This window comes from Hibiscus syriacus, unplaced genomic scaffold, assembly GCF_006381635.1.
Source record: "Hibiscus syriacus cultivar Baekdansim isolate YM2019G1 unplaced genomic scaffold, ASM638163v2 tig00001799_pilon, whole genome shotgun sequence".
Classification (NCBI taxonomy): domain Eukaryota; kingdom Viridiplantae; phylum Streptophyta; class Magnoliopsida; order Malvales; family Malvaceae; genus Hibiscus; species Hibiscus syriacus.
Window position 1 is genome coordinate 201,728 of NW_024061890.1, and position 26,880 is coordinate 228,607.

At 33.9% G+C, this 26,880-nt stretch overlaps 1 protein-coding gene and 1 pseudogene across 2 annotated transcripts; both read left to right on the forward strand.

The window, feature by feature from the left end:
- Window positions 1-296: 296 nt before the first annotated feature.
- LOC120134089 (NAC domain-containing protein 73-like) lies at window positions 297-2,714 on the forward strand. 2 transcript variants are annotated; one of them, XM_039150575.1, is made up of 4 exons: window positions 297-461; window positions 550-797; window positions 895-1,084; window positions 1,774-2,714. In XM_039150575.1, the coding sequence occupies exons 2-4, from the start codon at window positions 648-650 to the stop codon at window positions 2,367-2,369; spliced, it is 936 nt and encodes a 311-aa protein (XP_039006506.1). In that variant the 5' UTR covers window positions 297-461; window positions 550-647; the 3' UTR covers window positions 2,370-2,714. The 2 variants fall into 2 exon arrangements, with proteins under 2 accessions (XP_039006506.1, XP_039006498.1); XM_039150567.1 differs by having other exon boundaries at window positions 297-456; window positions 551-797.
- A 1,021-nt stretch (window positions 2,715-3,735) lies between these two features.
- LOC120133935 lies at window positions 3,736-25,140 on the forward strand (annotated as a pseudogene).
- Window positions 25,141-26,880: the final 1,740 nt, after the last annotated feature.

Below are 26,880 nucleotides of genomic sequence, written 5' to 3' on the forward strand. Positions count from 1 at the left end.
ATTATTATTATTGTTTATTTTTGGTATATAAATGAAGTATTAAAATAAAATAAATAAAGTTGAGATTAATCTCAAACTTACTGGGAATTAAACTGATTTATTTGAAGTGTTTAAGTAACTAAAATGGTTTAAATGTTTAGACCAAGCCGGAAAGCAAGGTCCAACACTACATTTATTCTGTTATACAGTCGTGTCTACATTAGCATAACCAAACTTAGCGTCCAAGCAACATTTATTATAGTTTTTTATATTATTTTTCTGAAAAATAAATAAAATGAATTCTATCCTTTCTCTTGTACCCTCTCCGTCTTTTTCCTTTTCGTCTTCTTCCAATCCCGAGGAGGATATAGCAGACGGCAGCTATATCCTCTCAATCATAAGCAGAAAATTTGAGAAAGGGAATTAAAAAAAGCGTGGAAGAATTAAGTTCCTTTGCGAAACACCAAGAAAGAGAAAGTGGGTAACTGAAAACGTGCTCTAAAAGAGAATTTTTGCTTTACGTGTTCTTTTTTTAATTTATTGGTTTGTTTCATGTTGTAAATCTTGCTAGAATTCTCGTATGTGGGTGTTTGACAAGTGGGGAAGACGGTGGAAACAGAAATCAGCTTTGTGATGGGATTAAGACCATCAGCAGAAGAAACGGAGACATGTCATGGTGCAATAACCCAGAAGACGACACAGGAACTCTAAACTTAGTAACAGTAGCCGCCACCACTTCCGCTCCCTACCTGAAAATCCATGAAATCTCAACCATTGTTTGCCCTTCATGTGGCTATAACATACCCTACCAAGATCAGGTAAATGCTTTAATCATAACATTACAGTTTTACTTTTAATTGTTTTGTTCCCCAATAGATTGATATACTAAAATACTATTACTTTTTGTGGGGTTAGACGGGAATTCATGATTTGCCAGGGTTACCAGCGGGGGTGAAGTTCGATCCGACTGACCAAGAAATTTTAGAGCATTTAGAGGCAAAAGTAATATCTGATCTGCGCAAGCTTCATCCCTTGCTTGATGAGTTTATTCCAATGCTGGAAGGAGAAAAAGGGATTTGCTATACTCATCCAGAGAAGCTTCCAGGTACTTTGATGCTTTACTTTTACCTCAAATTTTCTTCTTTAAATAATTTGCTTTTTCATTTTTGTGTTTAATTTTCTATTTTTCTAGGGCTGCAATGATCTATCTATCTATCTATCAATTTGCATACATATATTTTGTTTGGGCGCCTGCAATGATCTATGCTGGCGTAGATGAATTTTAGATGAAAACGTAAAGCCTTACTGCATTTTTTGAGAATCCAGTTAAGTGTATTGCAAGGAAAGTACCTAAGTTGGTTAATACTAGCTGCCAACCATGTTTCTAGGGTGGCCTAATTACGTGAGATCCTTTGGTTCTACTTCGACCACCACATATTTTCTTAGGGACATGTGATTAGGCCGCTTAGATATCCCCCTTGCTACTTTCATCCTAATATTTAGGCATGGCCCTTTATCATCCAATGATCATTATAGTATTTTGTTACTTTCAAAGTATTCATGATGACAAAACATTATAATTAAGGATGATTGACAGGTTTTGGGTCGAGTTGTACCTTTAGAAATTTCAAATTCCCCTATAGTTTAGGTATTTTCCTTATATTTTCTATCTTTAATTTTACACCTCTAAAATTCTATTATAACGTCTTAAGTTAGTGCCCGACATAAAATTTTACATTTGTCTCTTATGAAAATTTATTTTATTTTCTATTCTAAATAGACCTAATGGTGCAGGAGTAAGCAAGGATGGCCAAATTCGACACTTCTTTCATCGACCCTCCAAGGCATACACAACGGGGACAAGGAAGAGAAGAAAAGTGCACACGGACGAAGAAGGGAACGAAACGAGGTGGCACAAAACGGGCAAGACCCGAGCAGTTTCGGCTGGTGGGATAGTGAAGGGTTTCAAAAAGATATTGGTTCTCTACACCAATTATGGCAGGCAAAGGAAGCCCGAGAAGACAAACTGGGTGATGCATCAATATCACCTCGGCAACAACGAAGAAGAGAAAGATGGGGAGTTAGTGGTTTCCAAAGTCTTTTACCAAACTCAACCCAGACAATGCGGTCCAAGTAGCAGTGATAAGTATGCGCTGGATAGAAAGCTTAAGAACCGAAGCCAGCATCAAAGTCCAATCATGGCGCCTAAGACTAGTAGCGACTCGGGTCTTGTGGAGTACACCAATCCACCTTTTGTTTCATACGGTGATGGTGGGTTTCAGCACCATAACAGAGAAAGCCCACCTCAGCTAATCTCAAATCTGGTTGGTGGATCCTCGTTGATTCGATTAACCTCTGATACAAGCAAAGGGAGACTTGAAAGAAAATAGCAGCAATGGGAAAGATGTGCTCCATTTGGTTGTTGTTGTGGCAGCTGTTGCTTTGTAATAGTCAAATGAACCATCAGATTGTGAATTTTGCTGAGGAAAGGAGAATGTCTTCTTTCCTTGAAGATTAAGGAGTCGGATGCTTTGGAAGATTTGCCCATCATGAGACCATGCTCTTGATCGCAAACAAGATATCTAGCTGGCATTTGCATAATATTTATATATTCTTTGACCTTATTTTATATATAATGTTTGATATATGTAGTAGGACTGCCACATAAAACTTCTACAAATACTTGCTACAGGCTTAATTAGTTTTTATCAATTATCATGCAACTATTTTTATTCTATCGTGCATTCTTTTGTGTGATTGTAAATCTTAATCTTTTAATTAAATTAGGACATGATGGAGAATTAAATGGGAAAAAAAAAGCTTAATCGGATTGCGATCCAAACAGCCAGGGAAATGCCATTATCGGAAACAGGCATAAAGCTTAATGAAGAAGGCTTTTCCGTTTACACTTGCAGAGACCATTTTTGGCCTTTTCCGCCCAATTTGCATCTCCCATTGACCTGGTTTTGTTTTCTTGTTTCATGTTAATTTTTGGACCGAAGATGGTTACATGCAACTAAAAATCTTAAATGCCTTAATTGTCAAACCAGTCAGTCCTTAAAAAAGACATGTCGGTGATTTGTTGTTAGGGATGAGTGTTCGATCGAGTTAAGTCGAGTCGAAAAATTTTGAGTTATTCGAGTTGACGTGTCCTATTTTACAACTTAGACTTGATTTGAAATTTTTTCGAGACGAGTTTATAAAATTCAAGTCGAGTTAATTTTTCGAGTTTCTGTTTAAATTTAATTATAAATATTTATAATATTATTTAATTCAAATTTAAGTGATTTTCTATAACCATATATACAATACAAATATATTTCTTCATATTTTTTATATGAATTCTCCGGTTATTAAAAAATTCGAGTTGTTCGAGTTGTATTTTACAACTCAATTTAAATTTAATTTTTTTTTGAATCAAGTCGAGTTTATGAAATTGTAATTCGAAATCGATTAGAATTTAGTTTTTTTTGAGTCAAATCGAATAAAAAAATTTAATTTTTCAAATCGAGTCGAATTTTGCTCACAATGTTTAATATCCTACAATCAATTATATTCCCTCGTAGTTGTTGTCCTACAAAACTGTCAAAAAAGAGAAAAAAAAATATTCCCTACAGGGTTTTCCTCAGATTTGGTGGCAGAGGTAAGAAACCATGAAAAAAATTACGCTAATGTTCTCTTAAACCTGCATTATTGCTAAAGAATGATTTTTTTTTGCATGTTTGCATGATATGAGTTACGTCCTCTACTTTCAAGATGTCTAAAGCTCAAGATCCATTTTATATCGTTAAAGATGAGACTCGAGATTCCGTAAGTTGGGTCTTTGATTTTTAGCCGTGTTAAAGGAAAACTAATAATATTTTTGGGATTTTCAATTAGATGACGCTTTTGATGTTTTCTTTTTGTTGGTTTAGATTGATAAGTTGCAATCAAGTTTTCATCAGCAGGAAAGGATTCCTCCCGATACTGGAGAACAAGTACATCTCACAAGAGAGCTACTTGTTAATGTGAGAACATCAAATGGCAGGTATCGGAATTAAGCTTTCCTCTTTAATTGAACTGGATCCTTGAGATAGGAAATATTAATGTTCTGATGATTGATGGGTTTTGCTTTATCTTTGTTGGGTCAATTGAACAATTTTAATCCAGCTTGCAACTGCTTGTAAATGTACCTTTTTTCTTGACAGAAAGGTGGATGAACTGGACAAAACCTAAGTGTGGCAGCTAGAGAGCCTTCTTATTATGGCATCGATGATAGAGAACTTGAAAACCAGAGGAGATGCATTACCACTGCCCGTGCTCAGGTATCATCTGTATAGTTGTTAGTTGTTACATTAATTGATCACTGGAGATTTGTTCAATGATGTTCATTTTCTGATTGGGGTATTGCAGGCATTGTATTGTTATATTATAAACAATGAAATAGGATTGTGTAACTCATGTAGAATTTTAATCTTGAAGTCATGGATCCTGAAGATACTCGTTTTTTTCATTTGAATATTATTTATATATTATTATTATTATTATTATTATTAAATAATAAATAATTATTACATATTTTAGGCACAAACATACTGGCCCAATTACAAAATACAACCAGACCCGAAGGCCCGTTTTACAAATCCTAGAGGCCCAATCCAGTTCAGACCCACCAGACCCAAGAAACCCTAACCCTTGTAGGGTTTCCAGATGCTTCCAATCGCCTTACTTCTCCACCGTTGGATCTAACCCTGATCCAACAGTATAGATGGTCCCAGCAAAAACCCTAGGGTTATGATACCCTAGGGCCACATGGCCGCCGTTCATCAGTCAGCTGCTGCCACCACCTCAACCTCTGCTGCCACGACGCCAACCGAAGCCTCCAGAGATCCTAACACAGCCGCCCACGTCGCAAGCTACAAGGTGAGTCACCACAATAGTTTGGTGACTCACCAAAAACCTCCATATTACCCGGTCTGAAGGAGGTTCAGTGGTGGCTATAAGAGCCACTGAACCTGCGAAATAGAGAGAAAAAAAAAGTAAGAACAGGAAGCAACCAAAGAAACCAAAAAAAAAAGAGAAGAAAGGAAACTTACCCTTGGAGCCTCGATCGTCGCCGGAAGCCAAACATCGCCGGAAAACAGAAAATACCAAAGGTATTTTCATAGATTTACTCTGATTAGGAGTTTTTTAGGGTAAACTAAAGTCAGATTTGGCCTTAGGAAGAGAAGGCCTTTATTTTCATGTAAAATGAAACTTTCCGGCCACCGGAGACGGTGGCGGCAGACGGCTGTCGGTCGATAACCGACTTCCCTCTGGTGAGGGAAGCTAGAGAGAAGCGAGAGAGTCTTCTTCTCTCTCAGTTAGAGAAAGAAGAAGAAGAGGAGAAATGAGAGTGACGGCCCTACGGGCCACCCATTTGGGGATTATATATCCCATCCAAAACGGTGTCGTTTACACCGTTTTGGGTGGGGGTATATGCGTAATTTACGCATATGGGTAAACCCCATCCGCATCCCATCAGTTTTATAACTTTATATTTTAGTCACTAAATCAAATTTTATATTCTTTTAATTCGGTTTTTGAATTTTACATACATGTATTTTAGTCCTTAACTGTAATTATATATATTTTAAGTAAATAACAGATTTAGTCCTTTAATTTTGGAAATTAATATTTTAATCATGAAGAGCATGTTTTAATTTATTTTAATTTGATGTTCAAATTTTACATAATTTTAATTTAGTCACTAAATTAATAAAGGGGTAAATAGCATGTTTAGCCACTTAAATTTCAAGTAATTAATTACGAATTAGGATGCTTAATTCCAATATATTTTAATTTAGTCATTAACTTTAAATTATTAGTTTATTATTTTTAATTTCATTTCATTTATTTTAGTTATTGTTTTAATTTTATATGTTTATTATCAATATATTTAAAATATTATTATTATAAATATATATAAGAAATAATATATATTTTATTTTACTTTTCCTTTATATAAATTATTTTTATATAAAAAATATAATCCTATTTTAATAATATTAAAGAAAAGGACTGTCTTAAAGCACCTAGAAGTCCGTTTTCTGATATTTTTTATCCTATAAAATATACTAATTTTTAAGAAACATTTTATTCATTTTTTAATATCAAAGAAAAGAGCTGTCTTAAAACACCTAGAAGCTCTTTTCTGATATTTCTAAATAAATAAATATATTATTTATATTTAAATTAATATATTTTCATAAAATTATAAATTATAAATAACAATATTATGAATTAATTATATCTTTGAAATTTTAAATTTCCAATAATAGAGACAATTTATAATTAATAAAGTACCAATTTTGGGCGTTATAGGGGTGCTAATCTTTCCCTAAACATAATCGACCACGAATCCTGTTTTACTAAAATTTTTGGTTATACGCAGATCAATTTTATCTTTTAAATTATGTTTTATTCAAAACTATTTTAAAAGATTATTTTTTCAGGTATTTGACCTACCTAACCCCAAAAAGTCAATGGCGACTCCCAAAATATTTTTTAAATCAAAATCATTTATTTATTCGTTTTATTTTTCCCACCAAGTTAAAAATTCGTGCCCGGACGAAAACTGATTACGAAAACTTGGCGACTCCGTTGGGGAATGGTCAAGCTTTTAAAATCAATTATAAATTGTCTCTATTAATTAGAAATTAAAAATTCATATATTTAATTTTTAATTTCTTTATTTTTAAAAAAAATTATATATATTTATTATTTTCATAATATTTATATTATTTTATTAATGTTTTATTTTATTTTTCAAGTATTAAATTTTATTATTTATTGTCTGTCAGAGGTTTGAACATTTCTCCTTACACACAAACACATGCATTGCATAACATAAGCTTTTTAATCAAGCTTGTCCATTTTAAGTGGGAGTGAAAGCGACGTCTTCGTGAGAATTTATTCTCCGTATCAGACCTAGCAAGTAGCTTTCGGGGTTCATATGATCTATGTCTTCATGGGAATTTATTCTCCGTGTCATGCATAGAGAAGTGTATCCCCTCGAATTGAACTCGATCCACTTTAGTCTGTGATGGATTAGGATTGAGGGTTAGCAGCCCAAGGGGGCACTAACAAGGACGATTCGGGTACCTTTATTCTTAGATCTGAAACCCTGCATATAATAAACCCTAGAAACTCTTCCGATCTGAAGCCATGCCGAAATTTTGTCCAAAATAGGTGTACACACAGGAGAAATGAATTATAATTTTTCCTTTTTATTTATTTATTTATTTTCTTACTGAATAAATTGCATGTGAATTTAAATTATTTAAAGTATGAAGAAAGCATGTTTAAATAAAGATATTTAGGTAAACATTATTATTAAATTAATTTTTTCCTTTATTATGTGAACTAATTCATTTCTTTTTGTGTGTTCTTTATTTCTTCTGTTTGCATAGCATCATACAGGATAAAAGGCATTGATCCTTGTGTTAATCGTCTCATTGGAAAACCTTCATCTATGGATAAAAAGTGTTCAAATCAAATAGTTCCAAACTCAGAAGTAAGACAGTGGGCTGAGGACTTACAAAGACAAGGGGGAGACAGTCTGCAAGATGACTATGTATCTGAGTTAGTCACTTATGCTCCAATTTCGCTAAAAATAAATGATATGCAGGATTTGTGAGGCATTTGGGAGAGTTGAGACTCAAACAAAAAGTTGCAGTTTTATCAGACTTACGGGGACATCCCATATTTGCTCTATGTCGAAGTTGATGATGACTTACTTCGAGCCCTAATTCAATTCTGGAATCCAGGGTACAATTGCTTCACTCTCAATAAGGAGGACTTGGTTCCTACTATTGAAGAGTACACAACTTTGCTACATATAGAAGAGGCTTTGGAGAATCGAATTTATTCAAGGTCAATTAAAACTCAACCTTTTTGAGTTAAATTAGCAAAGATTGCCAGAGTACGAGAGGAATAGGTGGTATCCCGTACAAAAAAAAGGGCGAAAGCGAAGGCATTGCTTGGACCAACATTAAAGAACTTATTTAGAGTCATCCAGATGATAAAGTACGATTCGATCTTTTTGCTATGGGTATGTATGGTATGGTCATCTTCCCGAACGTATTGGGATATATTGAAGCTGCAGTAGTAGATTTGTTTGAGCAGCTACCAAAAAGGGTTAATCATGCTTCTACAATTCTAGCAGAGACTTTCAGATCGTTAAACGCTTGTAGAAAGCTAGGAGGTGGATGATTCTCAGGATGTGCCCAATTGTTATATGTCTGGATCCGTAGCCATTTTTGGAGGACAGAAAAGGTTTCATACCGGCGCTTTAATACGGACTACTCACCATTGAAAGAATTTTTGGAGCAAGAATGGCCGAAAGAAATTATGAAAGATATGTGGATTAACGCATTTCGAAATCTGCAAAGAGATGACATTGTTTGGCAAACCCCGTGGCAAATCCAAAGGGAATTCTTATAAAAATATGGTGATTACAACTGGGTGATGTTGCTCGGATTGTGGGAAGGAATCGTATATGCACCACTTCTGGGCATAAGGCAGTATGAAGGTCGTCAATTTGTTCCTGTCACTGCTGGATTACATTCGTCTGAGTTTGCATTCCACAGCAAAAATTATAAAAGAAATATCATGGAGGCCTTTACAGCTTGGAAAACAACTTTTTGTATCCGAGCTAAAGCACCAAAAGAAATGTTAATTCCTGATTATGAGGAATGGAGATCTATCAGGAAAAATGAAAATATTCCTCTACCAGACCAAAATGAGGATATCTCTATGGAAGATCGCATTAAGGTGGTCCCATCAGAGATTGAAATCCTAAAAGTTGAGTTTGAAGCAGAAAGAGAAGGTTGGTCGAAAGAATTAGAGCAAATGAGACGAGATAAAGCTATGTTGGCTGTTGACGTTAACTTTCATTCAGCACAATGTGCAATGCTGAAAGAAAAAAAAGAAAAAGTTGATGGTGAGTTCAGAACGTTAAAGAAAAATTACCATGAGCTATACAAATCCCGGAGAGCATCAGGATCAAGCAAAGCAACATCACAGATGACCAAAGAATTGAATATTGAGAAAGGCCGAGTTGAAGATTTGAAAGAAAAGAATAGCCGTTGCTCAAAAGCCTTGAGAAAGTAAAGCAGAAAATGGAAGATTTTGAGGTGGACAGAAGGGAGCGAATTATAAAGCACAAAGCTGAACGCCGCGATATCATGAATGAAATGCAGAGATAAAGGGATCGAGCCAAAGATTTAGAAGAGATAAAGAATGACATACTTGAGAAATTTGAAGGTGAGAAAAATATCATGTTCAAGGGATTTGAATCTGAAATGAACAATCTGATTGCCGAACTTGAAGTCAGGGGCCAAAGGATTGAAGAGTTTGATGTTGAAAAAGAAAAATAGGAGCTGGAAAAGAGGAATTTCAACACCAGACTTGAGGTATAGCAAGAAGTAGCTAGCAATTGGATGCAAAGATGCAGAAACAAGAATGTTAAATCCAGAAGCTTAGTCAAAGGATGCAAGAAACACGAACAAAACTTGAAGAAGATCTGGATCAGTCTAGAAACAAAAACTCAGAGTTTAATGCTTATATTTTGCAACTTGAAGAGTCATTATTTCAAGAAAAGGTTCGTCTAGGACCTAGTGATCTTAAAGAAAGTAATGAGGAGAGTGCTTCACTGAGAAGACGTATTAGAGATCTTGAAAAAACTCTGCACAATTGTCAAGTCAGAATCACTGAGTTAGAGCAAACTCTCGAGGGAACTAATGAACAATGGCAAAAATCGACTGATTTCTATGTAGAAAGAAGTGAAGAAAGAAGCAATATGGTATTCGACGCCATGGTACAAATGAGCGAAGTTGCCAGATATGTTGGGGAGCTAGCTGTTGAAGCAAAAATAATTGAGCATCACGTTGATCCAGTTTCCAAGTATGGAAAGAAGATGACCTGGTTGATAAAAGAAATTATAGAGCTTAATAGGAAAGCTATGTCGTATCTGTAATTATGAACTATTATAAAGAAACTTTTGTATGCCAATGGAAGTTGTTCTATGATAGTTAACTTTTTGGGATCAATACCTTTTGCATACATGCATACATTCATTATTCATTGCATTATTTTCTTTATGTATAATTTTTTTAAGATAACATTCATTAATTAAAATTTGAAAAAATAATATCAAAAGAATTTTCAATCACAGTTATTCTGGCCAAACGAGAAATACAACATCACTACGGTACTAGACAAGCTACTAAGAAAATTATGGAGGATAAAATACAACGTATTGAGGAACAACATAACAAAGAACAAACAGAGATGAGAATGAAGCTAGAGAAAATTGAAGCCAGTATTGCAAACTCACAAGACAACATGATGCAGAAAATAGAAGACATGTTTAAAAAGCAGGCTACTATTGGGAAAATTCATGAAAATCCTGTATCTTTTGACCAAGAACCTATGTATCCTCTAGGTTTCCCACCGGAACCTATTTATCACTCTGGTACTACACCTATACAAATCCATGCCCGCATATCAGCACTTCAAGAGGCCAAACCACATGAAAATCAACAAGTGGATCATGCATCTTCAAGCAAAAATCCACTTATATCAGATGTGAAAATAGGGGATTTTAATGCTGAGCATCTAATCCCAGATTTGAATGAGCTGAATGAGAAAGAAAAAGTAAATGAAGAATTGACCAAACAGATCAGGAGCTTAGAAGAATGAATGAAATCTGTAGAAATAACTGAGTCATTCTATGGGTTTGACGCTAGCGAGTTGAGTTTGGTTCCAGACCTAATCCTCCCAATCAAATTCAAAGTTCCTGAATTTGAGAGATATGATGGTACCACATGCCCTTCATCCCACATTACTATGTTTTGTCGCAGAATGGAAGGACATGTGAAAGACGAGAAATTGTTAATTCATTGCTTTCAAGATAGTTTGACAGGACCAGCCTTAAAATGGTATACTTAACTGACCAAAGCCAACATTAGATCCTGGAAGGATCTGGCAAAGGCATTCCTACAGCAGTACTGCCACGTGACAGATATGGTCCCTGATAGATGGACTCTCCAAAATTTGGAGAAAAAAATAACGAAACATTCAGATAGTATGCTCAGAGATGGCGTGACACAGCAGCCCAAGTTCAGCCACCTCTATCAGAAAAAGAGACCACAGTAATGTTTGTCCATACTTTAAAGGCTCCTTATTTAAGTCATCTAATGGGGAATGCAACCAGAAATTTTGCAGATTTGGTCATTTCTGGAGAACTCATTGAAAATGTCTTGAAAAGTGGCAAAATTGAATCAAACGAGGGGACTAGTTCCAAAAGACCTATGTACCGGAAAAAAGAGAACGAAGTCAACAATGCAAACTCTTACAACAAGGATACTTCGAAAAGTGTTACAATAACCAGCCAAGGGTTAAGAAAGAAGAAACAAACACTAATCGAGTAGAGTCCAGAGGATCTCGAAGGGAAAGTGAAAGGTGGTCTTTTACACCTTTACCAGTACCCTATGCTGAGATCTATGATTCACTGTTAAAAGCAGATGTCATACGACCCTATCTGTTGGTTCCCATACAACCACCATTCCCTCCATGGTATGATGTAAAAGCGCACTGTGTTTACCATGAAGGAATTACGGGTCATTCTATTGAAAACTGTTTGGCATTCAAAAGAGTGGTTCAAAATTTGATCAACTATGGAAAGTTGGAATTCAATTCACCAGCTACATCAAATCATCCGCTGTCAAATCATGGAGATAAAAACGTGAATGCAATTCAGGAAGAAAATAGAAAGAAAGCAAAAACTGACGTTTCTGAGATTAAATATCCTTTTGGTTGGATATTTCAACAACTTTCCTTATCCGGTATGATTCCACAAGAATTCAGGCCAAAGCATAATGAAGGCAATAATTATTGTGAATATCATCAAGAGAAGGGACATGAAATTCAACTATGTCCTAAATTTAGGGGTTTGGTGAAAAAATTGATGAATAACAAAGAGATAGAATTCTTTGAAGAAGAACCAGGGAAAAGAGAAGATGACGTTTGCTCATCAGAAGATTCTAAACCTAATCAGAGAATAAGTGATCCCATGATTATTAATGTAAAATCATCTATAGTGAATCCTGCACCAACAAAGTCGAAAGTGGTTATCACAACTCCTTTACCATTTCCATATAAAGACACCTGCAGGGTACCTTGGAATTATACTACCAATGTTTCAATGGTAGGAGGATCTTTTTCTCTAGAAAAAATAGAAGACAAAATACAGAGTGTGGATTCTACATCTGAAGCAGTGAGTGAAGTCGGATTCTTTATAAGAAGTGGGAGATGTTACTCTCCCGAAACATCAAATGCATCAGAACAGGTGAAAGCAAAAGGAAAAGCCATGGTAATACCCAAAAGGTATTTGATGATGAATCCCCTCCAGTATTCAATGAGCCTGTAACAGAAAAACAATCGCATGAAGTTTTGAAATTCCTGAAACATAGTGAATATAGTGTGGTTGAACAGCTATATAAATAGCAAGCACGGATTTCTATTCTTGATCTATTGATGAATTCAGAAGCACACTGAAATGCCTTGATGAAAATGCTTAATCAAACCTTTATCCCTAAAGATATATCCCTCAACAAGCTTGACAGAATTGTGGGACATATAGTCGCTGACAATTACATAACGTTCACGGATGATGAAATACCTGAAGGCGGAATGGGGTCAGTAAAAGCTTTGAATATTACCACACATTATCATGGTCATGTTTTGCCAGGAGTATTGATTGACAATGGATCCGCTCTTAACTTGATGCCTCTGGTCACACTTCAAAGAATGCTGGTGGATAAATCGCACATGAAAAGTTACCAGAATATAGTGTGAGTTTTTGATGGCACTCAAAAAGAGGTGCTTGGGAAAATGGAAATACCGTTGTTGATCGGACCAGTTGTGTACAATATTGAATTGTAGTGATGGATATCCACCCTACATATAATTGTTTATTAGGGAGGCCATGGATTCATTCTACAGGAGCTGTTCCTTCTTCATTACATCATAAATTGAAATTTGTTGTTGATGGACAACTAATATGCGTAGGAGCTGAGGAAGAAATCATTGCATCTATAACAAGTGATGTTCCGTATATTGAAACTAATGATGATGCTCTCGAATGCTCTTTCCGAGCTTTTGAATTTGTCAATGCAACCTTTATTGCAGAGGGAAGCAAAATTCCACATCCCAGATTGTCTGATTGCACCAAGATGACTGTATGACAGACTTTAGGCATCAGAGCTAAAACTGGGAAAGGTTTGGGAAAGAATCTTCAAGGGAGTCCAGTTCCTGTAAGTATGAAGATGAAGAAAGATTGTTTTGGGCTTGGATTTAAGCCCAATTTTCAGCAAAAGAACAAAGAGATGAAAAAAAGATGTGAAGATAGAAGACAAGGTTGAAAGGATAAGAAATCCCTTGGGAACACATGTTTTTCCCGCAGTTGAAGACCACATTCAGATCAGGAGGAACGGTTAATATAGAACAACATCTTGTTGAGGCCTTTAAAGAAGAAAAGTTGACAAAAGATCAAAGCATAGTTGAAGAAGCTATGGAAGGATTATTTATCAACATGATCATGAATGACAATAAGACTGGCAAATACTTGGCTAAGATTCGCCCTTGTTTTCCTAGAGAAACACTCAACAATTGGACTGCTGAAGACCTCCCTGTAGTTTTTAATATTAACACAGAGTAATATTCAGAACTAATCTTTATATTTAGCCCAAGAATATGAAAACTTTTTGTTATATTGTAAAGGAAATTATGTTAAGTTCACCTAATATCAAATATAAGAAATTTTCTTTAAAATTCTCAAATGGCAATCATTCTTTACATTTTTTTACATTCATTATTTTTCATTTATTTCATAAATTTACTATATCCTTTCGAAAATATGTCCGACTTAAATTTGCAGGTGTCACAATGTTAATAGCATGCTTATTCCTAAATTTAATCGAGAGATAAATTTAGAGCAGCCCATATGTCTGGAGAAATCAATGAGTGTGAGGATGAACTAGAATGTGATGTTCCTATTGAATTATTAAGACTGGTAGAAAGAGAAGATAAACAAATTTTACCTCACAAAGAAGAGATTGAGACTGTAAATCTGGGAACAGATGAAGAAATGAAAGAGGTGAAAATTGGTACTACTCTGACAATCCAGATAAAACAAGAATTGATAAATCTCCTTCAAGAGTTCAAAGATATCTTCGCCTGGTCTTATCAAGATATGCCTGGTTTGAGTACAGATATAGTGATGCACAAACTTCCAATCAGTCCAGAATATAAACCAATTCAACAAAAGCTCAGGCGAATGAGGCCAAAAATGTTGTTGCAGATCAAAGAGGAAGTGATGAAGCAGATTAATGTAGGTTTCCTACAGGCAGCCAAATACCCAGAATGGGTAGCCAACATTGTTCCAGTACCAAAGAAAAATGGGAAAGTTCGAATGTGTGTGATTACAGAGATCTCAACAAAGCTAGTCCGAAAGATAGCTTTCCATTACCCCACATAGACACCTTGGTGGACAATACTGCAGGACATGCATGTTTTCATTCATGGATGGCTTTTCAGAATATAATCAGATAAAAATGAACCCTGAAGACATGGAAAAAACAACATTTGTAACCATGTGGGGCACATTCTGCTATAAAGTAATGCCATTTGGATTGAAAAATGCAGGGGCAACGTATCAAAGAGGCATGGTAACTCTGTTTCATGACATGATGCACAAAGAGATTGAAGTATATGTGGATGACATGATTGTCAAATCCCGAACCGAAGAAAAACATATTCAAAATTTGAGAAAACTTTTCCAGAGATTGAGGAAGTATCAATTAAAGCTCAACCCTGCTAAATGCACTTTTGGGGTAACTTTCGGGAAGCTTTTGGATTTGTAGTCAGCAAAAAAAGAATCGAGATTGATCCATATAAAGTAAAAGCAATTCAAGATCTTCCATCACCCAATACAAAAAAAGAAGTTCGAGGCTTTTTGGGAAGATTAAATTATATATCTCGGTTCATTTCTCAATTAACTGACAAATGTGATCCAGTATTCAAATTACTCCGAAAGAACAATCCTGAAGTCTGGAATGATGAATGTCAAGAAACTTTGGATATTATTAAGAAATATTTATCCAATGCCCCCATTTTAGTATCACCAATGCCTGATAGACCGTTAATTCTCTACTTGACAGTTTTTGAAAATTCGATGGGATGTGTACTGGGACAACATGATGAATCTGGAAGAAAGGAAAAGCCATTTATTATCTGAGCAAGAAATTTACTGATTGTGAAATTCGATACCCACCAATACAAAAATTATGTTGTGCCTTGGTGTGGGCTACTCGAAGACTCAGACAATACATGTTATATCATACTACTTGATTGATATCCAAACTTGATCCTTTGAAATTCTTAATGGAATCACCAACTTTGACAAGCAGAATGGCTAGATGGCAGATGTTATTATCCGAGTTTGATATTGTATATGTCAACCAAAAAGCGATAAAAGGAAATGTCATAGCTGATTTCCTGGCCAGTCATGTATCAGATAATTATCAGCCTTTGAGTTTTAATTTTCCAGATGAAGATTTGTTGTGCATATCCATGAATGAAGAAGTCAGAACAAATGATGAATCTTGGAAGCTTTACTTTGATGGAGCATCCAACGCCTTGGGACTAGGAATCGGGGCAGTGTTAATTTCTCCAGAAAATATTTATTATCCTTTTACAAGCAGACTGGAGTTCTTTTGCACCAATAACATGGCGGAATATGAAGCTTGTGTCATGGGATTGAAAGCATCCATAGAAAGAAAAATTAAATGTCTCAAGATATATGGAGATTCATCGTTAGTGGTGTATCAATTACGAGGTGAATGGGAAAAAAAGATCCCAAATTGTTGGAATACCGAAATTTTACCCTTGAATTAGTGAAAGCATTTGAGAGAGTCACCTTCAATTATCTCCCTCGAGAGGAAAATCAAATGGCAGATGCTTTGGCTACATTAGCTGCCATGTTTCAGGTAACTAAGAAAGTTGATATGATGCCAATCAAAATGCAAGTATATGAAATTCCTGCACATTGTTACAGTGTGGAAGAAGAGGCAGATGGCAAACAATGGTATTATGATATCCTGCAATATATCAAATATCAAAGCTATCCACAAAATGCATGTAAAATTGATAAAACAACCTTGAAAAGAATGGCTGCTAGATACTTTCTTGATGGCGAGACTTTGTATAGAAAAAGCAATGATCAAATGCTATTGAGATGTTTAAATACTAGCGAAGCCAGAAGCATCATTGAGGAAGTCCATAGTGGGATATGTGGAACACATGCAAATGGTCTTTCCATGGCTAGAAAAATAATGAGATATGAATATTATTGGGCTACCATGCACACAGATTGCATTGATTATGCAAGGAAATGTCATAAATGCCAGATATATGCAGATAAAATTCATGTACCCCCATCTCCTTTACATGTAATGACAGCACCCTGGCCATTTTCTATGTGGGGAATAGACGTCATTGGGGTAATCACACTAAAAGCATTAAATGGACATTGTTTCATCCTTGTGGCAATTGACTATTTTACCAAGTGGGTTGAAGCTGCTTCATATGCCAATATTAAGAGGTCTACAGTATGCAAATTCATAAAAAAAGAAATAATTTGCCGGTATGGGCTACCAGAAAGGATCATTACAGATAATGCTCTGAACCTGAACAACAAAATGATGACCGAACTTTGTGCATAGTTTAAGATCAAACATGCAAACTCAGTGGCATATCGTCCAAAGATGAATGGGGCAGTTGAAGCGGCAAATAAGAACATCAAGAGAATCATTACAAAGACTACTGAAACTTACAAAGATTGGTACGAGAAGTTACCTTTTGCTTTATATGCATACCGAACTACTGTTCGAACATCTACTGGGGCAACGCCTTTTTCTTTAGTTTATGGGATGGAAGCAGTCTTACCGATTAAAGTTGAGATTCCATCACTTCGAATTTTGAGAGAAGTAAAATTGGATGAATCTGAATGGATCCAAGCTCGATTTGATCAATTGAACCTTATTGAGGAGAAGAGATTGAAAGCTATTTGCCATGGACAGATGTATCAGAAACGGATGATGAAGTCTCATGACAAGAAAATACATCCAAGAGAATTCAAAGAGGATAATCTAGTGTTGAAAAAGATCTTGCCTATACATAAAGATTTCCGTGGGAAATGGATGCCTAATTGGGAAGGGCCATACGTTGTAAAGAAGGCCTTTTCTGGAGGAGCTTTGATCTTGGCAGAAATGGATGGAAAAGTTCTGAGAAACCCAATAAACTCAGATTCTGTCAAGAAATATTATGCTTGAAGAAAACAAAAGAAGAAAAAAAAGAAGAAAAAAATGTTGAAAAAAAGGAGGGTCAAGATGAAAACCCGCAAAGGGCGTCTTGCAACCAAAGGAAGGATTTGAATTGAAAACTGAAAGAGCGGCTTAAATGCATGTTGATATTAGGCATCTGGCAATTGAACCCTCTTAAGAGTTTGATATTTTGGGAGGAACTTTACATCTACAAGCATTCTGGCAATGTTTGAGATCTTCCAGATATTAGCTTACATCAATGCTCTAAATTGTATCAATTTGATTAATTTAGAAATACTTATGCTAATAATTTGTTGAGTTATTTGAATTTTTATCATTCCTATGCTTGCCATAACTTTGAATACAATTCTATCTATTTATTAATAAATTCTAAGTTTATTTTCTCTAAATTCAATTTTTTTTAGATTCAATTTATTTTTGAAATTCAATTTATTCTTTTATTTTGTAAATGGATTAACATAATTTTGAAATAAGCTAAAGATTTCTGAATATCACTTTATGTTAATACTCTTAAGTGCATGGAATCCAAAGTAAGTCTTATCAACGTTTGCAATCATTGTTGAAAAGCAAACAAATTATTACCATCATAAAGTTATTTGGAAGTGGAACAAGAGGAAATCTATTCTCAATTGGCAGATTATGAATATAACACCTTTTCCGTGCATCAGTACAAAAAAAAGCTTCGAATCTACAAATTTTGGCTCTACATCGTATAAGTACCATGACATTTTGGTCCAAACACCAACTGGAGTAAGCACCATGTTTTCATAATAGAAATAAGTATGCCCAATAGCATCTTCTGGAAGTGTTCTTTGAGTTATCTGATCTGGTTCGGTAGGAACTCCAAAACCAATCATTGGATTAGGAAGATGAATTGCATGATTGTCTTCATTAAGAAGTTTCTTTTCAAGCTAGCTCTGCTTATTCTTTTTCTAAGAAAAGCATAGCCCAAGTTTCGCCTTTTCTTGTAATTGGGATCATTGCATAATGGCTTCCTATCTTTTACTGGAAGAAGTGCATCAGCAGCCTTAACCATTTGAGCAGCACATATAAAATATGTCAACTCTGCAATTGATGAATCAGGAACACATCTATACAACTATTGAAGATTCAACATCTGAGTATCCCATTTTCGTCAAGTATAACAGTTTACTCTCCTCACCAGAATCAGGATTCAGGATTTCCTTGGTATCAGAAGAATTATCAATATATGTGAAATCATCCTGAAAAATCACTTCATAATCAGATGAGTAGTTATCAGAATCAACATGTCACATGAGTACAAACTTTTCAAGGGCCTGTACCATTGAGTTTAAGCATATCTACATCTACTCTCTTCAAAGATGATAGATTCTTCATTCAAAGAGGAAAGATTTATTGGATTTCTACACAATTGAAGAAAGATCAAGTTCACCACTTTGAAATCAAATAAAGATGAACTTAACATTCATGCATCATATTTAGACATTTGCAAAATAGGTGCAAAGATTTTATCCATGTTAAATATTTGACAGGAAATTCAAAGATTTTAGAAAAGATTTGAATACATTACTCAATGGATCAACATTCCAGGTAGAGTTCATAGTGAGAAGAACTCATATGAAGAAGGAAGAGGAAGTTCATAATGAGAAGAACTTGTTCAACCTTTTGTTCAAATCCATAACAATGGATCAACATTTTCAGAAGTGTACATAATGAGAAGAACTCATCTGAAGAAGGAAGAAGAAATTCATAATGAGAAGAATTTGTTCAAACCTTTTGTTTGAATTCATCACTCGATGGATCAAATTTTCCAGAGAAAGTTCATAATGAGAACAACTTATCTGAAGAAGAAGAAGAAGTTCATAATGAGAAGAACTTATTCAACCTTTTGCATGATTCTATCACAAAAGAAGATAAATCAACATCAACTTTTCCAGAGAAAGTTCATAATAAGAAGAACTCATCTGAAGAAGGAAGAAGAAGTTCATAATGAGAAGAGCTTGTTCAACCTTTTGTATGACTCTATCATAAAAGAGATAGATCATCATCAACTTTTCCAGAGAAAGTTCATAATAAGAAGAACTCATCTGAAGAAGGAAGAAGAAGTTAATAATGAGAAGAGCTTGTTCAACCTTTTGTATGACTCTATCACAAAAGGAGATAGATCAGCATCAACTTTTCCAGAGAAAGTTCATAATAAGAAGAACTCATCTGAAGAAGGAAGAAGAAGTTCATAATGAGAAGAGCTTGTTCAACCTTTTGTATGACTCTATCACAGAAGGAGATAGACCAGCATCAATATTTTCAGAAGTGTTCATAATGAGAAAAACTCATCTGAAGAAGGAGCAAACTTATTCAACCTTTACATGATTATATCACAGAAGGAGATAAATTGTCATCCCCAGTGGAAAAGTTCATAATGAGAAGAACTAATCCCAAAGAAAAATTTGTTCAACATTTCCATCATATTCAAGTGAAGTCAAATGAAAAAAACTTATTATCTTTTCGTCTTTGCCCTATTCTTGTTAACACAAGAATAAGCAAAGAGGGGCAGCTGAAGATACTCATTTTTTCATTTGAATATTATTTATATATTATTATTATTATTATTATTAAATAATTATTACATATTTCAGGCCCAAACATACTGGCCCAATTACAAAATACAACCAGACCCGAATGCCCGTTTTACAAATCCTGGAGGCCCAATCCAGTTCAGACCACCAGACCCAAGAAACCCTAACCCTTATAGGGTTTCCAGATGCTTCCAATCGCCTTGCTTCTCCACCATTGGATCTAACCCTGATCCAACAGTATAGATGGTTCCAGCAAAAACCCTAGGGTTATGATACCCTAGGGCCACATGGTCGCCGTTCATCAGTCAGCTGCTGCCACCCGCCTCAACCTCTGCTGCCACGACGCCAACCGAAGCCTCCAGAGATCCCAACACAGCTGCCCACGTCGCAAGCTACAAGGTGAGTCACCACAATAGTTTGGTGACTCACCAAAAACCTCCATATTACCCGGTCTGAAGGAGGTTCAGTGGTGGCTATAAGAGCCACCGAACCTGCGAAATAGAGAGAAAAAAAGCAAGAACACTAAGCAACCAAAGAAACCAAAAAAAAAAGAGAGAAGAAATGAAACTTACCCTTGGAGCCTCGATTGTCGCCGGAAGCCAAACATCGCCGGAAAACAGAAAATACCAAAGGTATTTTCTTAGATTTTCTCCGATTAGGAGTTTTTTAGGGTAAACTAAAGTTAGATTTGGCCTTAGAAAGAGAAGGCCTTTATTTTCATGTAAAATGAAACTTTTCAGCCACCGGAGACGGTAGCCGGCGGTGAGGACGGCGGCGGCAGACGGCTGCCGCCAATAACCGACTTCTCTGGTGAGGGAAGCTAGAGAGAAGAGAGAGAGTCTTCTTCTCTCTCAGTTAGAGAAAGAAGAAGAAGAGGAGAAATGAGAGTGCTGGCCCTACGGGCCAGCCATTTGGGGATTATATACCCCATCCAAAACGGTGTCTTTTTGGGTGGGGGTATATACGTAATTTACACATATGTGTAAACCCCATCCGTAGCCCATCAGTTTTATAACTTTATATTTTAGTCACTAAATCAAATTTTATATTATTTTAATTCGGTTTTCGAATTTTACATACATGTATTTTAGTCCTTAACTGTAATTATATATATTTTAAGTAAATAATAGATTTAGTCCTTTAATTTTAGAAATTAATATTTTAATCCTGAACATCATGTTTTAATTTATTTTAAATTGATGTTCAAATTTTACATAATTTTAATTTAGTCACTAAATTAATAAAGGGGTAGAATATCATGTTTAGCCACTGAAATTTCAAGTAATTAATTACGAATTAGGATGCTTAATTCCAATATATTTTAATTTAGTCATTAACTTTAAATTATTAGTTTATTATTTTTAATTTCATTTATTTTAGTTATTGTTTTAATTTTATATGTTTATTATCAATATATTTAAAATATTATTATTATAAATATATATATAAGAAATAATATATATTTTATTTTACTTTTCCTTTATATAAATTATTTTTATATAAAAAATATAATCCTATTTTAATAATATTAAAGAAAAGGACTGTCTTAAAGCACCTAGAAGTTCGTTTTCTGATATTTTTTATCCTATAAAATATACTAATGTTTAAGAAACATTTTATTTATTTTTTAATATCGAAGAAAAGAGCTGTCTTAAAACACCTAGAAGTTCTTTTCTGATATTTCTAAATAAATAAATATATTATTTATATTTAAATTAATATATTTTCATAAAATTATAAATTTTAAATAACAATATTATGAATTAAATATATCTTTGAAATTTTAAATTTCCAATAATAGAGACAATTTATAATTAATAAAGTACCAATTTTGGGCGTTATAGGGATGTTAATACTTCCCTAAACGTAATCGACCACGAATCCTGTTTTACTAAAAATTTTGGTTATAGCAGATCAATTTTATCTTTTAAATTATGTTTTATTCAAAACTATTTTAAAAGATTGTTTTTTCAGGTATTTGACCTACCTAACCCCAAAAGATCAATGACGACTCCCAAAACATTTTTTTTAAATCAAAATTATTTATTTATTCGTTTTATTTTTTCAACCAAGTTAAAAATTCGTGCCTGGAGGGTTACTTTGTTGGATCAGGTAGGAAATGTAAGAAGTCTATAGTCGCTTGAAAAGAGAATGGTAGTACAGCAAGTTCGATGAGCCAGGAATTAATGAAATTCCCAAATTCCCATGAATCAGGTCATCCAACCAGCGTATTGCAGAAGACATGATGACTTTATCGAATCAGAATCAGATAGATGCTTATAAAATAGAGTTATCTTGACTTCCAGTTTCTCTTCCCTGCATTTTTTTTTCAGTTTTGTTGTCCAATTTTACTAGCTTTTGTTTTATGAGTTGATGGTTGTAGGCAGCAAGATGGGGAGTTGGATGAGCTTAGTGCTAGTGTTGAGAGTGTAGGAGATGTTGAGCTTACAATACATGAGGAACTTCTGCCACTGGTGAGAGTGTCTACTGCTGTAGTCTCTTTGGTTTACCTGATTTTTTTCTTTTAATCTTATTCATGAAGGAACTGTAACTAATATAATATGTTCTGTTCAATATTATTGTAGGATATATATAAACTATTTCATATTCTAATACTTTGGTGTTTCAGTAGTAAAAAAAAGATGAATTGGGTACTGAAATGGGCAACACAACAAAGCGACTGGATTTTGTTCAGCTGATCTTTTTAGGGTAAACTACATGGGAGACCACCAAACTATGGTCATTAATTAATCTTATCACCTAACTATTTTTTATCTCAATTCAACCACCAAACTTTTTAATTTATTCAATCAAACCACTCTCCGTTAAAAAAAACGGAGAATCCGACGTGTCCGTTAATAAATCGGCATAATTATATATTTGATCCTTAATATTGGCATATTCTATCAATTTAGTCACTATTTTAATTCAATTAAATAAATTTAACTATCCAATTAAAATATAACACGTGTTAATATAAGATTAGAAGATTTTATTTATAAATTTTAAATTATTTAATTAAATAAATTTTCTATCCAATCAGATGATGACATGTGTCACCACCCAATGAATGTAAAAATTAAAGAACCAACTTGTACCTAAGGTGAATCGAACCAAGGTATTGAGGTTAAAGCTTCCAAGCAACAAACATTGGGCCTAAGGTCCTTATTGTTTAAAGCTACAAGAAGTTTTATTTAATTTGTAAAAGTTTGTTAAGGATAAAACCTTAAACAAATTATTTGTTTAAACAAATTATTATTTAAATTAATTGTAAACTGTTTATTTGAATTAAAAATATTCAATTTTTATATAAATTATAAAATATTAAAAAAAATCATTAATTCAAAAATTGACTGAATTAAACGAAATTTGTTCGGTTCGGTTAATTTTTAAATAAATTTCTATTCGATTCATGGTTAAAGAAAAAACCGGTTAATTCGGTTCGGTTAATAATTTTCAAATTAATTCGGTTCGGTTAATAATTTCAAATAAATTTTAGTTCGATTAACCGAACCCAATTAACCGAATTTTGGCTTCGATTAATAATTAAAAAAATTTAGTTAATTCAGTTCGGTTAATAATTTTCAAATAAATTTTGGTTCGATTAACCGAGCCGAATTAACCGAATTTTTTCTTCGATTAATTTGATTAATAATTAAAAAATTGGTTAATTCGGTTCGGTTAATAATTTTCAAATTAATTCAGTTTGGTTAATAATTTTCAGATAAATTTTGGTTCGATTAACCGAACTGAATTAACCAAATTTTTTCTTTAACTGTTAATCGAAACAAAATTTATTTGAAAATTATTAGTTGTGAATAATTTATTTAATTAAATAATATTTTTTTAAAAAATAATTTGTTTAATGTTTTATCCTTAACAAACTTTTACAAGTCAAATAAAAATTGTTGTAACTTTAAATTATTGGGATTTTTTGGCCCAATGGTTTGTCGCTTGGAAGTTTTATCCCCAAGACCCTGGTTCAATTCACCTTGGGCACAAGTTGGTCTCTTTAATTTTCACATCCATTGGGTGGTGACACGTGTCACCACCTGATTGGATAGAAAAATAATTTAATTAAATAATTTGAAATTCATAAATAAAATCTCTCAATCCTATATTAACACGTGTCACGTTTTTAATTGGATAGTTAAATTTATTTAATTGAATTAAAATTGTGATTAAATTGATAGAATAAGTAAATATTAAAGACAAAAAGTATAATTATGCCAATATTAAGGACCAAATATATAATTATGTCAATTTATTAATGGACACGTCGGACTCTCCGTTTTTTTAACGGAGAGTGGTCTGATTGAATCAATTAAAAAGTTTAGTGGTCAAATTGAGACAAAAAATAGTTCGGTGGTAAGATTGATTAATGAACATAGTTTGGTGGTCTCCCGTGTAGTTTACCCTTCTTTTTAATGTGGCATTGTAGCATATAATATGATCCTATCCGCAATCTGAAAACCAAATGTTTATTCTTTATGCTAGTTTTGTTCATTTATTCTATTCATTCTGGTTTTCTTCACTTATTCTGGAGAAAAGGCCTAACCTTCTGATTTTTACACACGAGATAGCGATCTGATGTTTGGATATAACCGCAGGAGTTGCTGAACATAGAGGAATTGGTTGGTGTGGTATGAAGTGTTGAATTGGTTTCCAATTTGCAATATATGACAATCGTAGAGATCTTTTACCATCACCCGTGAGTAATGTTTTGCAATGTTTGAGAACTTTTACTTGTTCAGTTATTGTCGATGCCGTTTTGCATGACTGTAGGGAGAAAAGATAGATGTGGTACCAAATATTTAATCATTAACAATCACGCCCAAAGCCGTTTGATGAATCCTACTTCTTCTCCCCTGGGTTTGGCGTCGTGGAGGTCTCATGCATTGGGATGGGCGGTGGTTTCACGGAATGATTGCTTGTTGAGTGGTGTCACTACCTCCTTGGCTCTGCTGTTTTACATTTTTTTGCTTTGTTTTCTTCTGGTTTTCTCGACCATTGTCTTTACCCTGTTTATGCTCGGGGTTTTTCATCTTTAGCGTTTTTGAGAACTATTCGTATTGTAATATGTTACTTGTTTGGTCATCTCTTATTAGGATTGCAGGTTAGGAGCGGAGACGGATGAACATCCCATATATCTATTCTCTGAATCTGATTCTAGTTAGGAGATTTAAATCTTGGTCATCTAACCTCGGATTTGGATTTGGATATTCAACATTAAAATTTGATTTTTGATGATTCAAATATCTGATGGATCATATTTCATTCAGGTTCAAAAGGTAATATTTGAATAATTTGTTGATAAAAAGTGAATTTGAATTTTTTAGAGAAATTTACATATTTAAATTTAGATAGTTCAAGGAATACAAATATCCTATCCATTTTCATTTCTATCTTTATAGATTTAAAAATTTGTGTATGACAACATGTGTATGTGTATCGATTTGTATTGTTGGCAGGTATGAGTATTATTAATTAGGTTTAACGTGACACATAAAAGGTTGAACTCTCGAGACATTTATTGTGTGTTGTCTTAAAACACAAAATGATGCCTAGGCTTAATATGTTTAGTTAAATTGGTTAATGAACAAGTTGGGTCCTTTTTTTTATTTAAATAAAATTGTTGAGGAGTGAGTTTGTTCCAAAGCGTTTCACGTAGAGGGGCTGTAAAAGAAATCACTTGTACGGACATTCCAAATTCCGTATTCCCATTCTAAACTCGTTAAAGATAATGGGTGTATTGGTTAAAGATGATATATTTACCTGCGAGTTCCAAATTCCAATACCCAACAAGTCAGGATAGTTCTGTTGTGTAGCGGTTAAAAAACGGCGTGACCGGTAATGTTATATCATTTAACCGGTAATATTATTAAGTACAATAACATATTAGGTAGCGCTTATATAATATAATAAGTAGCGCTTATATAATAAAATAGACATTTAACCGGAAATATTATCAAGTACAATAACATATTAGGTAACTCTTATATATTGTAATAGGTAGCGCTTATATTGACCTATTTTCGAAGTAAACCGGTATATTTATACCGGTAACATTGCAAATTTACCTATTACAATATTATTATCAGTTACGATGTTTTTTAGATCGATACAATTTTAAATGTATCGACACTTTATGCTTGCACCTGGTTGGGCATTCATATTTCATTCTGAAAAAAATTATCGACACAAACTAACGTGTCGATATATTATTTAGACCTTTATCTCATAAAACCGGTATATTTATACCGGTTACATTGAACATTTACCTATTACATTATACTTATGGGTTTCGATGTTTTCGGGATCGATACTTTTTATAAATGTATCGACACTTTATGGTTGCACCCTTTTTGGTATTCATTCTGGACCAAAAGTATCGACACAAATTTAACAAGTGTCGATACTTGATGTTGACCTATTTTATCATAAAACTGATATATTTATATCGGTTACATTGTAAATTTACCTAATACATTATAATTATCGGTTTCGATGTTTTTGGGATCGATACTTTTAATAAATGTATCGACACTTTATGCGTGCACCTCGTTTGTGCATTCATCCTGGACAATAAGTATCGACACAAATTACACAAGTGTCGATACATTATGTTAACATGTTTTCTAATTAACCGGTATATTTATACCGGTTACATTGTTAACTTACCTATTACATTATAATTATTGATTTTGATGTTTTTTGGGTCGATACTTGTATAAAATGTATCGACACATATTTAGGTAGTTATTGTACATACCTAAATATGTACTGCGAATTTAATGTTGTACCCACCCTTTAACTACCACTACCAATACCACATCTTATTGAAAGCATCACGGCTGAAACATATTCAATGAACCTTTGCTTACATCTCCATCAACTCCGGGACCACTGAACTTGCA

What these genes read in the sequence shown, in the direction of transcription:
- LOC120134089 (XM_039150575.1), top strand. Translation starts at nt 648, where the DNA reads ATGTCATGGTGCAATAACCCAGAAGACGACACAGGAACTCTAAACTTA. An exon ending in ACATACCCTACCAAGATCAG is followed by an intron (nt 798 to 894) that starts GTAAATGCTTTA and finishes TTGTGGGGTTAG; the next exon opens with ACGGGAATTCATGATTTGCC. An exon ending in TCATCCAGAGAAGCTTCCAG is followed by an intron (nt 1,085 to 1,773) that starts GTACTTTGATGC and finishes CTAATGGTGCAG; the next exon opens with GAGTAAGCAAGGATGGCCAA.